The sequence below is a fragment of the Bombina bombina genome, chromosome 9 (genome assembly GCF_027579735.1).
Source record: "Bombina bombina isolate aBomBom1 chromosome 9, aBomBom1.pri, whole genome shotgun sequence".
Taxonomy (NCBI): domain Eukaryota; kingdom Metazoa; phylum Chordata; class Amphibia; order Anura; family Bombinatoridae; genus Bombina; species Bombina bombina.
The window spans coordinates 209823484-209837739 of NC_069507.1; the positions used below are offsets into that span (position 1 = coordinate 209823484).

The window sequence follows — 14256 nt, forward strand, 5'->3', positions numbered from 1 at the left end:
CACACCCAACCCTACTCTAAAACCCACCCAATCCCCCCTTAATAAAACCTAACACTACCCCCTTGAAGATCACCCTACCATGAGACGTCTTCACCCAGCCCGGCACAAGTGGTCCTCCAGAGGGGCAGAAGTCTTCATCCGATCCGGGCAGAAGAAGACCTCCAGATGGGCAGAAGACTTCATCCAGGCGACATCTTTTATCTTCATCCATCTGAAGCGGAGCGGGTCCATCTTGAAGCCAGCCGACGCAGAGCATCCATCCAGACCGACGACTACTCAATGAATGACGGTTCCTTTTAATGACGTCATCCAAGATGGCGTCCCTTGAATTCCGATTGGCTGATAGGATTCTATCAGCCAATCGGAATTAAGGTAGGAAAGATCCTATTGGCTGTTCCAATCAGCCAATAGAATGCGAGCTCAATCCTATTGGCTGAATGGATCAGCCAATAGGATTTTTCCTACTTTAATTCCGATTGGCTGATAGAATCCTATCAAGGGACGCCATCTTGGATGACGTAATTTAAAGGAACTGTCATTCGTTGTGTAGTCGTCAGTCTAGATGGATGCTCCGCGTCGGCTGGCTTCAAGATGGACCTGCTCCGCTCCGGATGGATGAAGATAGAAGATGCCGCCTTTGATGAAGACTTCTGCCCGTCTGGAGGTCCTCTTCTGCCTGGATCGGATGAAGACTTCTGCCCCTCTGGAGGACCACTTGTACCCGGCTGGGTGAAGACGTCTCACGGTAGGGTGATCTATCTTCAAGGGGGTAGTGTTAGGTTTTATTAAGGGGAGATTGGGTGGGTTTTAGAGTAGGGTTGGGTGTGTGGGTGGTGGGTTTTAATGTTGGGAGGGTATTGTATTTTTTACAGGTAAAAGAGCTGATTACTTTGGGACAATGCCCCGCAAAAAGCCCTTTTAAGGGCTATTTGTAATTTAGTATAGGGTAGGGATTTTTATTATTTTGGGGGGCTTTTTTTAATTTAATTAGGGGGATTAGATTAGGTGTAATTAGTTTAAAATTCTTGTAATTATTTTATTTTTTCTGTAATTTAGTGTTTGTTTTTATTTGTACTTTAGTTTATTTAATTTAATTGTATTTAATTGTAGGTAATTTAATTTATTTAATGATAGTGTAGTGTTAGGTGTAATTGTAACTTAGGTTAGGGTTTATTTTACAGGTAAATTTGTACTTATTTTAACTAGGAAGTTATTAAATAGTTAATAACTATTTAATACATAATGTACCTAGTTAAAATAAATACAAAGTCGCCTGTAAAATAAAAATAAACCCTAAGCTAGCTACAATGTAAGTATTAGTTATATTGTAGCTAGCTTAGGGTTTATTTTATAGGTAAGTATTTAGTTTTAAATAGGAATCATTTATTTAATTGTAGTAATTTTATTTTGTTTTATTTAAATTATATTTAAGTTAGGGGGGGTAGACTTAGGGTTAGACTTAGGTTTAGGGGTTAATACATTTAATATAGTAGCGGCGACGTTAGGGGTGGCAGATTAAGGTTTAAAAAATTTATTTAAGTGTTTGCGATGTGGGGGGGCCTCGGTTTAGGGGTTAATAGGTAGTTTATGGGTGTTAGTGTACTTTTTAGCACTTTAGTTAAGAGTTTTATGTTACGGCGTTAGCCCATAAAACTCTTAACTACTGACTTTTAAATGCGGTACGAGTCTTGACAGGAGAGGGTCTACCGCTCACTTCTTCCAAGACTCGTAATACCGGTGTTAGGAAAATCCCATTAAAAAGATAGGATACGCAATTTACGTAAGGGGATTTGCAGTAAGCTTGAGTCGCGGAAGAAAAGTGAGCGGTACACCTGTACCTGCCAGACTCGTTATACCAGCGGGCTTTAAAAAGCAGCGTTGGGACCTCTCAACGCTGCTTTTTAAGGCTAATGCAAGACTCGTAATCTCGCCGTTAAAAGGCAAATTTTACCTTGAAATCTTTTTATCTAGCTAGAACTTCTGTAAGTGAAGAAGAAAGTGATAGGACCAAAATATGAGTGGAGCGGCAATTACTGTTCGCATTTGCGCGCTAACTCTCCTAGGAATAAGTTTTTGGCATGAGTTAGAAACTGTGCATATTACAATTTGAAAGTAAATACACAGTTAAACACTTTGGGCTAGATTATAAATGGAGTGCTAATTTATCATGCGCCTGCAAAAGGCTGGCTATTCCTACCGAGAGCTCGCGGTAGCAATTAGAGCTTATAAAATTAACTAGAGATCGGATATTTGGTTAATTTTTTAAATGTTCCCCAAAATACAGTGGTGTGCATTTTATTGAAAAATAAAAATTGTAGCATTTTTATTTTTTCATAAAAATAACTGTACCAGGCAGTTTTTGGGGGCTAAAGTTTGCAGGTGTGGGGTGCCTTTACATTGTGGTGTATGGGAACTGTGTGTTCCTAGTAAATATATACAGTATATGTATATGCTCATATACATATATATTTATGTGTTAATATGCGTATATACACATATAAACACATATATATATATATATACTGTATGTTTATAAGCATATACATATATATTTATGTGTTAATATGCGTATATACACATATAAACACATATATATATACACTGCTCAAAAAAATAAAGGGAACACTTAAACAACACAATGTAACTCCAAGTCAATCACACTTCTGTGAAATCAAACTGTCCACTTAGGAAGCAACACTGAGTGACAATCAATGTCACATGCTGTTGTGCAAATGGGATAGACAACAGGTGGAAATTATAGGCAATTAGCAAGACACCCCCAATAAAGGAGTAGTTCTGCAGGTGGTGACCACAGACCACTTCTCAGTTCCTATGCTTTCTGGCTGATGTTTTGGTCACTTATGAATGCTGGCTGTGCTTTCACTCTAGTGGTAGCATGAGACGGAGTCTACAACCCACACAAGTGGCTCAGGTAGTGCAGCTCATCCAGGATGGCACATCAATACGAGCTGTGGCAAGAAGGATTGCTGTGTCTGTCAGCGTAGTGTCCAGAGCATGGAGGCGCTACCAGGAGACAGGCCAGTACATCAGGAGACGTGGAGGAGGCCATAGGAGGGCAACAACCCAGCAGCAGGACCGCTACCTCCGCCTTTGTGCAAGGAGGAACAGAAGGAGCACTGCCAGAGCCCTGCAAAATGACCTCAAGCAGGCCACAAATGTGCATGTGTCTGCTCAAACAGTCAGAAACAGACTCCATGAGGGGGGTATGAGGGCCCGACGTCCACAGGTGGGGGTTGTGCTTACAGCCCAACACCGTGCAAGACGTTTGGCATTTGCCAGAGAACACCAAGATTGGCAAATTCGCCACTGGCGCCCTGTGCTCTTCACAGATGAAAGCAGGTTCACACTGAGCGCATGTGACAGACGTGACAGTCTGGAGATGCCGTGGAAAACGTTCTGCTGCCTGCAACATCCTCCAGCATGGCCGGTTTGGCAGTAGGTCAGTAATGGTGTGGGGTGGCATTTCTTTGAGGGGCCGAACAGCCCTCCATGTGCTCTCCAGAGGTAGCCTGACTGCCATTAGGTATCGAGATGAGATCCTCAGACCCCTTGTGAGACCATATGCTGGTGCAGTTGGCCCTGGGTTCCTCCTAATGCAAGACAATGCTAGACCTCATGTGGCTGGAGTGTGTCAGCAGTTCCTGCAAGACGAAGGCATTGATGCTATGGACTGGCCCACCCGTTCCCCAGACCTGAATCCAATTGAGCACAACTGGGACATCATGTCTCGCTCCATCCACCAACTTCACGTTGCACCACAGACTGTCCAGGAGTTGGTGGATGCTTTAGTCCAGGTCTGGGAGGAGATCCCTCAGGAGACCATCCGCCACCTCATCAGGAGCATGCACAGGCGTTGTAGGGAGGTCATACAGGCACGTGGAGGCCACACACACTACTGAGCCTCATTTTGACTTGTTTTAAGGACATTACATCAAAGTTGGATCCGCCTGTAGTGTGTTTTTCCACTTTAATTTTGAGTGTGACTCCAAATCCAGACCTCCATGGGTTAAAAAATTTGATTTCCATTTTTTAATTTTTGTGTGATTTTGTTGTCAGCACATTCAACTATGTAAAGAACAAAGTATTTAATTAGAATATTGAATTCATTCAGATCTAGGATGTGTTATTTTAGTGTTCCCTTTATTTTTTTGAGCAGTGTATATATACTGTATGTTTATAAGCATATACATATATATTTACAATTTGCTGCCATCACTGAGCGACTTACCCCCTTCACTGCCCTAGTTCTCATGCCGTAGACACTGCAAAAAATAAGTTAAAAAAAGTAATAGGTAAAATCATTTTAAAGTGATGAATAATAAATATTGCAATGATTTCTATTATGTATATATAACCCACTGATTTGTGTTTTTTATTTCAACAATGAAACAGACTTTTTTTTATATCCTTTAAAAGAGAAAAACATGTTTATTAACAGGTTTATTTAAGTGAAGGTCAATTTGGATGAATTAGTGCCCGGTTTTTAATAAACCTATTTAAAACAAGGGCACTTTAATTCATCAAAATTGAAATTTCACTCCTTTTCTTCAAAAACTTACCTTTTAATCCTGAAAGCCGCTCCTGCGCTTACCCCGGCCGTCGGAAGCCTCTTCTTACGTCAGAAATGTAGAATCCGGCTTCCTCCAATCATGACTTTCCCCCCAGGGGGATCATGGCCTGATGCAACGCCGTGATTGGAGGAAGCTGGATTCGTCATTTTGGACCCGCAAAGAGGGCTTGCGACGGGCGGAGGAAGCGCTGCTGCGGCTGTCAGGATTAAAAGGTAAGTTTTTGAAGAAAACAAGTGAAATGTCAATTTTGATGAATTAAAGTGCCCTTGTTTTTAATAGGTTTATTAAAAACTGGGCACTAATTCATCCAAATTGACCTTCACTTTAAGTTTGCACAAACTACTGAACATATCACTGTCAGGGAGTAGAGCAGTTTGTTAGCTGTTTCATTTTCATGTTCATTGTTTAAAAGGGACATCTTCTTCAGACCCCCAAAAAGTTAATTTCAGGTGTAAAATTGAGCTTTACATGGGATTCTCATTTCTTATTATTGCAAAAACTGCTAAAAATGTTATTGTTTACTTATCCACTATTTTAATTTTCAGCTGAAACGACTTAGAGAAGCAGAAAGTCAGTATAAACCAATTCTAGACAAAAATAAACGTCTTAGTCGGAAGAATGAAGAAATGTTCAATTCCTTACGTCGGATGGAGAACAAGTTAAAGTTTTTAACTCAAGAGAACATAGAAATGGTGGGTATGTCCATATTACTATTTCATCCAAGTTAAAATGCTTTAAAGTACGCTTTAGTCATATATAGTCATCATATCTCCTTGTTTAACACACAATGTAGAATATTTGATTGTATTTTTATATATTTTTTTTTTCATTTGCACAGAGGCAAAAAGTTCGCACCATTAGGAGGCCGAGTTCCTTGAACGACCTTGACCAAAGCAGAGATGAGAGAGAAATTGACTTTTTGAGACTTCATATTAATGAACAACAAATTATTATTGATGAACTTTCTAAGGTATGAAAATGTAACATTTTTCCAATGTAAAGTTGTTTTTCCTTGACCAGAGCTGTAGCAAATAAGCTATGGTGGGATCCAGAGAGGTAATTCTAGATTTTTATAGTAATGAGGTACTTACTATGTTTATCTCCAGCTAAATATCAAGATTGATTGGTGTTACTGGTTGGTCATCTTTATTATTGACATCTCTCTTTCTGATTTCATGTACTCCTTATTGTTCATTAAACTACCCACAGGTACCAGCCATTTCTTCTCCATTTACCATTTTCTTAACATTTTCCATGGAGATTCTGTTTCTTTTTCACATTGTCTTTAGAGTGTACAGTATTTTAGATTCAAAACTGTAGCAAACTGGAGACTACTTGCACCTTTGAGGAGAGGGGACACAGTCTAAATGACTAGGGGTACTATAGCGCTCATCCCTACAGTCACCACTAATAATGCTATACACAAAACATTTTAAACACAGCACTGTAATCAATTGCACATATTGTAAATTAGCACCTTTGTACTAAACTATCACTTTTTACCTTGTATAAGGATTTATTAACAGTTATGTGACCAGGGGCAGAAATACGATTGGTGCAGCAGGTGCAGTGGATCAGGGCCTAAGTGCTCGGGGGGCCCATAGCATCCTGTCTGTACATAGACGTGTGCAGAATGTGTACAAACATAATGCAGGAGAGCCTTTTAGTAGTGCAGGTTGCAAGTTTATCTACCTATCTATCTATCTATCTATCTATCTATTATCAATCTATTTATCTATGTATCTATCTATCTATCTATCTATCTATCTATCTATCTATATATCTATCATCAATCTGTCTTTCTGTCTAAATATCATCTATGTATGTATGTATGTATCTATCTATCTATCTATCTATCTATCTATTTATCATCAATCTGTCTGTCTATATATCATCTATGTGTCTGTCTATCTATCTACCCACAACATCATTATACAGAGCAGCATGTATATCATTGCTATTGCTTACTACCGAGATACCTTTGGTGGCCCCCCCCAAAAAAAAAAATTATAATCACTTTAAGGTTTTAGGGCCACCAATATTTATATATACATAAAAAGATAGATACATAGATAAATGGTAGATAGATAGATAGATACATATAAAGAATCTGTGGATGTTATAATTACTTGAATATGATTGATATATTTTTATTATATGTTCTTTGTTATTCTGTATTCTAGACTCTTGAAACCGCTGGCTATGTCAAGAGTGTAATTGTGAGTACCAATTCTGTGTAACCTTTTTTTATCTTTTGTTTTTTAAAGCTACATTATTATTCTCAGTGCCTCTTTGTTTTATTGCTCATCACAATTTAAATGCACAACACATACACACTGGAGTTGAGGATCGTGGCAGTGAATTTAATTTTCTTGGGAACGCTTACATGCGCTTGTCTGTAGTGACCTCGTGTAGAGTTGATATTCTAGGTACAGTATTTTTAATATCTAAGATAAACAGTTTGTTTTTTCAATTTTACCATTAGAAGAAAAGAAGTTTTCAGGTATTCCTCTAATTTATCTTTATCACATAGCAGTTTTAGAGTGCACCAGATTGTTAATTGCATTATGTAGGACACAGGTGCTATAAAGCAAAGGTCGTACACACAAAGCAGCATATAAAAGGATTGTTAACCTCTTTGCTGCCAGAGAGCGCAGCAACACGCTGCATAGCAAACACATTACAGCTAGAATTGGAAAACTGGGGATTCGGTTGATTCATTGTTCTCAATATTTTATGTGACAACCCAAGAAGAAATGCAAAATTAAAGTTTTAAAAATTCCAACTTTGTTTTAAACAAACCATTGAATTGTGTGCTGTGTAAGCCCTCTTATTTTAACTCTTTCAGGTGCTGGTTGGTGACGCCCTATATCTTTGTACTGGCGCCCCCATCAGCTTAGGTATTCTTGTGACAGAAGTAGTTAACATGAGCATTCACAAATCAGTGAGTGACAATACTAACTTTTTGCAGCTGTATTATATACTTCCATGATGGCCGCAACCAGTATGAAGATTAGGGATGGGCGAATGTGTAAATTTTCGAATTTCGAATGTAGAACGAATGTTATTACCGAAATTCGAATTATAAATCCGAATGTTGATAAGAACGAATATTCTTAAACATTCTATAATCAAATGTTATTTACAGTTTTCAAATGTCACTTTCGAATTTGAATGTTTATAATTATATCGAATGTCCACATTTGAAATTTCGAATTTAGCATTCTATTTAACAAATACTATTCAGAAGTTCAATAGTTCATGTGGTAGGGCGGGAATCTAGTAAATTGATACATAATAGATACAAATATATCATTTCGAATGTTTCTATATAGAATATTGCATAATTCGAATATTACATTTAAAGAAAGCATTAGAAATACTATTACAAACATATAAATTCGAATTTTTCGAATTCGAATATTGCATAATTTGAATATTACATTTAAAGAAAACGCATTAGAAATACTATAACAATCTGAATTCGAATTTTTCGAAAAGAATATTTTCTAATGTAATCATAAAATTCGTTGGAATGTTATGTATACATTCGAAATTCGATTCGAATGAACGACTGTGTTAAAATTCGTGCCGTTTTTCGAATGTTGCAAAACATTCGCCCATCCCTAATGAAGATGTGGAGCTTGACCAGCAGGTACCTGCAAAGCTTTAAAATAAAAGAATGGCTTTGAAGAGAGCTGGAACCAGAAAAAAAAATTGCATAGTGAGTCGTATATATACATATTGTAGTTATGCCAAGCAGTTTAATTGTAATTAAAGGTTCCTAGTTTCAAGTTAGGAAGTTTAGTAATGAATTAAAGCCTGTATATTCAAGATTCTGTTTAACCAAACCAAACAGATGTAAATGCAAAAGGTCATTAGTCATCAGAAAGTCAAAACGTCTTTTTAAAAATAATTTTTATTGACTGTACAAAGGTATTAGAATTATTTCGAAGAAAAAACAAAACAGACCATTGCCCCAAGAGTGTGCAAACTGGAGTAGTAATTTGTAATGGATAATAGGGCAGACCCACTGGGGAGGTAGTCACTTTATCTTAGTAACTTATTAATGCACTGAAGCAGGGGTTTATTATTGTTTAAGTGTTAGAGGGATATATTTAAAGATTCATGAAAAGATAACAAAACTCCCAACCGTCTTGTGGAATAGTCACAGGTGGGGAGGTTTGCATCCACTGTCCCCTCCCCTTGCTTCCCCAGTCCTGCTTTACAGGGCCTGCTAACATTCTGCCCAACACTCATCAACTCCGCTCAAACCCCACCAAAGATGCACCTATTGTACCCATGATGCACGCTGTGGCCCCACTCTCCAAATGCAACTTCAACCTGCAAACACTGATTGGCCACGGCCCACAAGTCTTCCTTACCTCCCTGCCCTAGAAAACCACTCAAGAAATGTTGGGAGGTATGACATTATCAGTTATGGAATCTGGAGGAGAGTCTGAAAATGAAGATGTAAGTCATGAAAGTGCAAAAAGAAAAATATAGAGACAAACTTAAAGGGCCGTGATACCCAAATGGTGAAACACTTGAAAATGATGCAGCATAGCTGTAAAAAGCTAACTAGTAAATATCACCTGAACACATCTATGTAAAAAAGAAAGATATTTTACCTCAAAATGTCCTAAGTATTCAAACCCCATTGCAAAGAACTTTAAGCAGCAAAGCACCGGGACAGAAAGGGAACGAGCTTCATGCACACTCATGGTATTTCCCTATTCAGTTTAAGGAAGTTTACTATGAAATCTCATGAGATCACAGTAAAAGAGTTCATTACCTCAGCACTGCTGATGCTGTTTGGCTGCTGTTTATTTCTTCATTTATTTATTTTTACCTGCAGCTGGGAGCAGCTGAAGTATAACTTTTTGCACAGAACTTACTCTGGTGAGCTGAGGAAATTGTGAGGTAAATATCTTCTTTTTTTACATAGAGATGCTCAAGTGATATTTTCCTGTCAGCTTTTTACAGTTATACTGCATCAGTTTCAAGTGATTTAGCATATGAGTATTATGTCCCTTTAACTGAGAATGAAGAAAAGTTGTTATAAATGATGTGCTTGTTTGAAAGACCAGTGCTACCAAAGTTACAGCCCCTTTTAGCTCACTGCAGATAAATAGCCTTTTTTATATCCTCCCCTCCTTCTTTTTTTGCATATGTAAATTACTCTGGAGTCACCCTAAGAGAAAGAATGGGAAACCAGATATAGGTTTCTTTCCCACAAGCAACTGCACCTCCCTGATGATAAGCCAACTTAACTAACTAACTAACTAACTTTAACTTGTTGGATGACTGGAACCAAGCTTGCAGGAGATCTTGTGTATATGGATGTCAGGAACAGGCTGAGTTAATCAGTTAAGCAGAATCAATTTCAGCACTCAGGGATAATCATGAAGAATGATCAAAAGCCAGGCCAAAGTCCTATACCAGAATATCCATCAGGAACCAAATGTTACAGCAGAAAGAACAGGGAAAAATTTAGTCAAAAGTTCTGTTCCTGTATTCAGAAGCTAGTAAATCAGACGTTGATTAAGGGCACAGACAAGGAAAAAGCATGGAGCGTAAACCCAGATGTAAGCAGGGGTCTAAACCAGGAAAGCAGATCAATGACAAAAATACCAGGACTTCCATGAGAATAGCCACGTTCTGATTGGGATCAGCAGGAGCCTTTTAACTCCTCCTTTATAGGTCTTGATGCTAATAAAAACCTGCTGGTCCTGTGTACTAAATTTAACATGCCCCTCTGAAACCTCTTCAGACACTGAGATGCCCATAGCACACTCCACACTATCATCAGCGCTAAGCCTCTCGCTTTAGTGCAGCCTTGGAATCCAGCCTTGCTAACAGGTCCAAACTAATCTCAACCCTGGATTTTTAATTTGCCTCCATCTTTCGGATTAGCACAGCCCCTACCACTATGAGGTAAGAAACCCTGGAACTGATAAGGCTGAAATGTACATTTGGGATTTGTTGCGTTGTCCCATTCAGAGAATTGCCTGGTATTTAAAAGCTAAACTGTCTGGATGGATCAGAATTTGACATACCTAGTAGTTTAAAAAACACTGCGTCCTGAGTATTACTGGCCTATCAAACAAGCAATGATTTTTTTTTTTTTAAAGCTGTTGTTAATTCTCAGTTGAGTGAGTCTCCATATTTTCTTTTTTGTATGTTAAGAAATGTCACAATGCAGCAATGATATTAAGAGATAATAGTTTTGCTAATCAAGCAGTTATTATTATTAGGTATTTGTAGCAGTTGGTGTTAAGAGCTGAAATATTGGAGAAACTGCATTATTGAGGGTTTTCTAAATAAGAGCGATAATTTTTAGTTTAAATCGAATCCCCTCGGCTGCCAGTGAAGGCTGCAGATTTATGTATACACATTGCGGCAGCCAATTCACATAAGGAAAGGGTTTAGGTTATCTGTGTATAAATCAGCAGAGAGGTTGACAATTAAAAATGTGTATAACTGGTGGCTAAGTGCCAGCACTTATGAACTATTTAGGAGGGTTTCACTAGTTCAGGCATATGATGAATAAGTGAAATATGATTCTCTTGTTCATCTATGGCTGAACCACTGAAGTTTTAACGTGTACTCTGTGTAAAGCAGCATTTTAGTGAAAACTGCAAGTGAGACTTCAAAAGGATGATTTAAAAAGACATTGTAGTCATGTCTTTTGATGTCCACATGATCTTGACTTGTCTACAGTGATAGAATTAAATGTGCTGGATATGTGCTGATATAAAATAGAAAAACAATCCCTTAAACAAGTGTTTACAGCACTATAATATGTGGTTGATCATAATTAGTGATAATATGATGATTAAAGGTTAAACTCTTTACATAAAACTGGAAATTCAAATACACACGGTTTTGAATAGAAGCATTTTTCTATACATTACACATTTATTAACAAAATGCTTCTAGTATAGTTATAACTATAAGTGATCGCTTTTACTGTCTATGCCTCATGTAACGTTGTTCCACTGCACCTGCTCAGAGAGCCAGCAATGGCATGTATTTATCAGCAATGACACAAATTCATTAACTGCTGACCCAATGTATGCTCACTGAGAGGGAGCAGTGTTTGAATGCAATCCAAAAATAATAGTATAGCTGCACCACCAATTGTATTAAAACATCATGTTTTTATTTAGCCACTTTAAAACAGACAACGTTTCGGACCCATGTCCTTATTCATGTCTAACATTCAACTCTAAAAACAAACCTTATAAAGGCTGTAGCACCACCCACCACACCTATTTTCACCTGTGTTCACTTAATACAAAATACATTTTACTTTTGTGTTACTTAATGCCATCTAGTGGCCATTATTAACATCTCTTGTTGCATTATCATACTTTTTTCAACAAAGGACATAAAAAGAACAAAAACTTTTTTCATCATTGTTAATTATACATCAGGTTAATATACTCAGTATAGAAAAGGAATAAATATAAACTTATTATCTTTATTCATTGTATTGCAATGTATCTTTTTCATAAAAAAACATAAAAAAGAGATTTTTGCTTTTTCTTAACTCTCTTTAGACCAGTGATGTGCAGTCACTAGAGGCAGGTGAGGCAGTGCTTCACCTCTCATATGGGCAAAAATAAATATTTTTTTTTTATTGGCTTTAAAAAAATTGCTATTTTTTTCCCCAGCATTTTTTTCTTCTTCACAGCTACATGTTGTGCAATGGAGAGGCACAAGCAGGTCTGCCCACCATTACACAACATGCTGCGCCATCTACTGGATGAAAGTGGTTAAGATCATTGCATGGCCCATTATCTGCTTATTTGAGGCAGTCCCATTTGGGCTGACCCAATCCAGTGAGAGGCATTAGTAAGTGGAATTTAGGGTTGGGGCTGGATGTTAAATCATATAAAACAAAACAAAAACGGAAAAAAACAACTTTAATTTATTTTGTTGCTGTCCTGTGAAGCTGACAGCTTTGCTAAAGTGAAAAAGAGAGTTCTGTTCTTCCCCTCTAAGTGCAGTGGAATGTTCCACTGTCACTTCCTGAATCCTTACAGAGCAGGAAAGGGAGAGAGGCAGAGAGAGTAAGTGCTACAGCCGTAGATTTTACTGAAATGGATTCTGTTAGTGAAAATGATAATTTAATGAATGTGGTTTAGTGTTTTTGTTGAATTGTGTTCAGATACAGCTCATTAACAGAGGGGCAGTAAGTGAGCATAACCCAATACTGACAGGAAGTCAAAGGGTCAATTCAAATTTAAATCCATAATTTAAAACCCAGAGTTTGAAGTTAAGTGTGCAGTGTCCACATTATTTAAATTAAAGTTTTTACATTGAATATTGCTAAGCCTCCCTTTTTCATGGTTATTTGATTTAATTATGTACAAACTCCATATGTTATGTCTGTTCAGTCAGAGGATGCAGTATCTATTTTTATTTTTCTCTGTGTCTCCATTTATTTAAAGACTGCTGTTAACTTGTAATTCACAAATCAATTGATAACTGTTGCATTGTGTTTTTAATATGTGCTGCTTTTATACAAGTTTATATTAATAAAACGGAGATAATGAGTAATTTAAAAAAATATATGTAATTATTGCAGTTAAATGTTTTTTAGAAATAATGCCACTGTAAAGTAACTGGTTAAACACATAGTCAAAGGGAGACATTTAAAATTAAACTTTCATGATTGAGGTAGAGCATGCTATTTTAATAGACTTTTCTAGTTATTTATATTTTGAGAATTAGCATCAACTGTTACTGGCCCCATGTCAGCAAATCAAATTAGTTTTTGAAAGGAACATGAACGTCATAACTGCATTTCCATCATTCAGATAGAAATTGCACACAAAAAAAAAAAAAAAACTTTCTATTTTACTTTTATTATTATGTACTTCATTCTTTTGGTATCCTTTGGTGTCCTTTGTTGAAGAGCATACCTAAGTGGGATGTGCACGTGCATATGAACACCATATTGCAGCAGCTGTGTTGGCAGTATTGATAACTTTGTGTAAAACCTGTATGGTAAATTATTTCTATTTTTACAATACAGTAGTGAGTAGAGAAGAGATTGTGTATCATTCTAATTGCTTAGTAACTGGCACTGTGCCACAGAATTGTGAGTGTGTGTATGTGAGCAGTGTGTGTGTGTCAGTGAGCAGAGTATGTGTGCTTTATTCTCTAGGTAATCAATACATTTCCGATGAGCTGGTGCCTTAGTGCAGTGTTTCTCAACAATGGTCCTCAAGTACCCCCAACAGGCCAGGTTTTCATTATAGCCAAATCAGTGCACAGATGAAGTAATCAGCTGATCAGTAACTCAGTGGTTACTAACTTGCTCTCACCCATCACCTGATTATGTCACCTGTGCACTGGTTCAGCTATCATTTAAACCTGCCCTGTTGGGGGTACTTGCGGCCCTCTGTACATGTGTTTCTCCGGCGTATCATATCTAGTGCCTCACCAGCCTCTGACCTCACTGCACATCACTGCTTTAGACATTGCTAATTCAAATATCTTTTGACAAAAGGCCAATCTTCATTATTTCCCTTCCAATTAGATCATATTAAATGATCATCTTAAAAAGAGAATGATTCTTGGAGTTGATAAACAATTCTCAAACACATCCTTCAACAAAGGATATAAAAACAAAAAGGTCAACCCAAAAATA

At 37.4% G+C, this 14256-nt stretch overlaps 1 protein-coding gene across 1 annotated transcript in view; it reads left to right on the forward strand.

The window, feature by feature from the left end:
• The window catches only part of JAKMIP3 (Janus kinase and microtubule interacting protein 3), a 167000-nt gene that overhangs the window by 95610 nt on the left and 57134 nt on the right, over positions 1–14256 (forward strand). The window contains exons 5-7 of the mRNA XM_053691742.1: positions 5138–5284; positions 5431–5562; positions 6776–6811. Of these exons, the coding sequence (XP_053547717.1) occupies positions 5138–5284; positions 5431–5562; positions 6776–6811 (315 nt within the window). The remainder of the gene's footprint in view (positions 1–5137; positions 5285–5430; positions 5563–6775; positions 6812–14256) is intronic.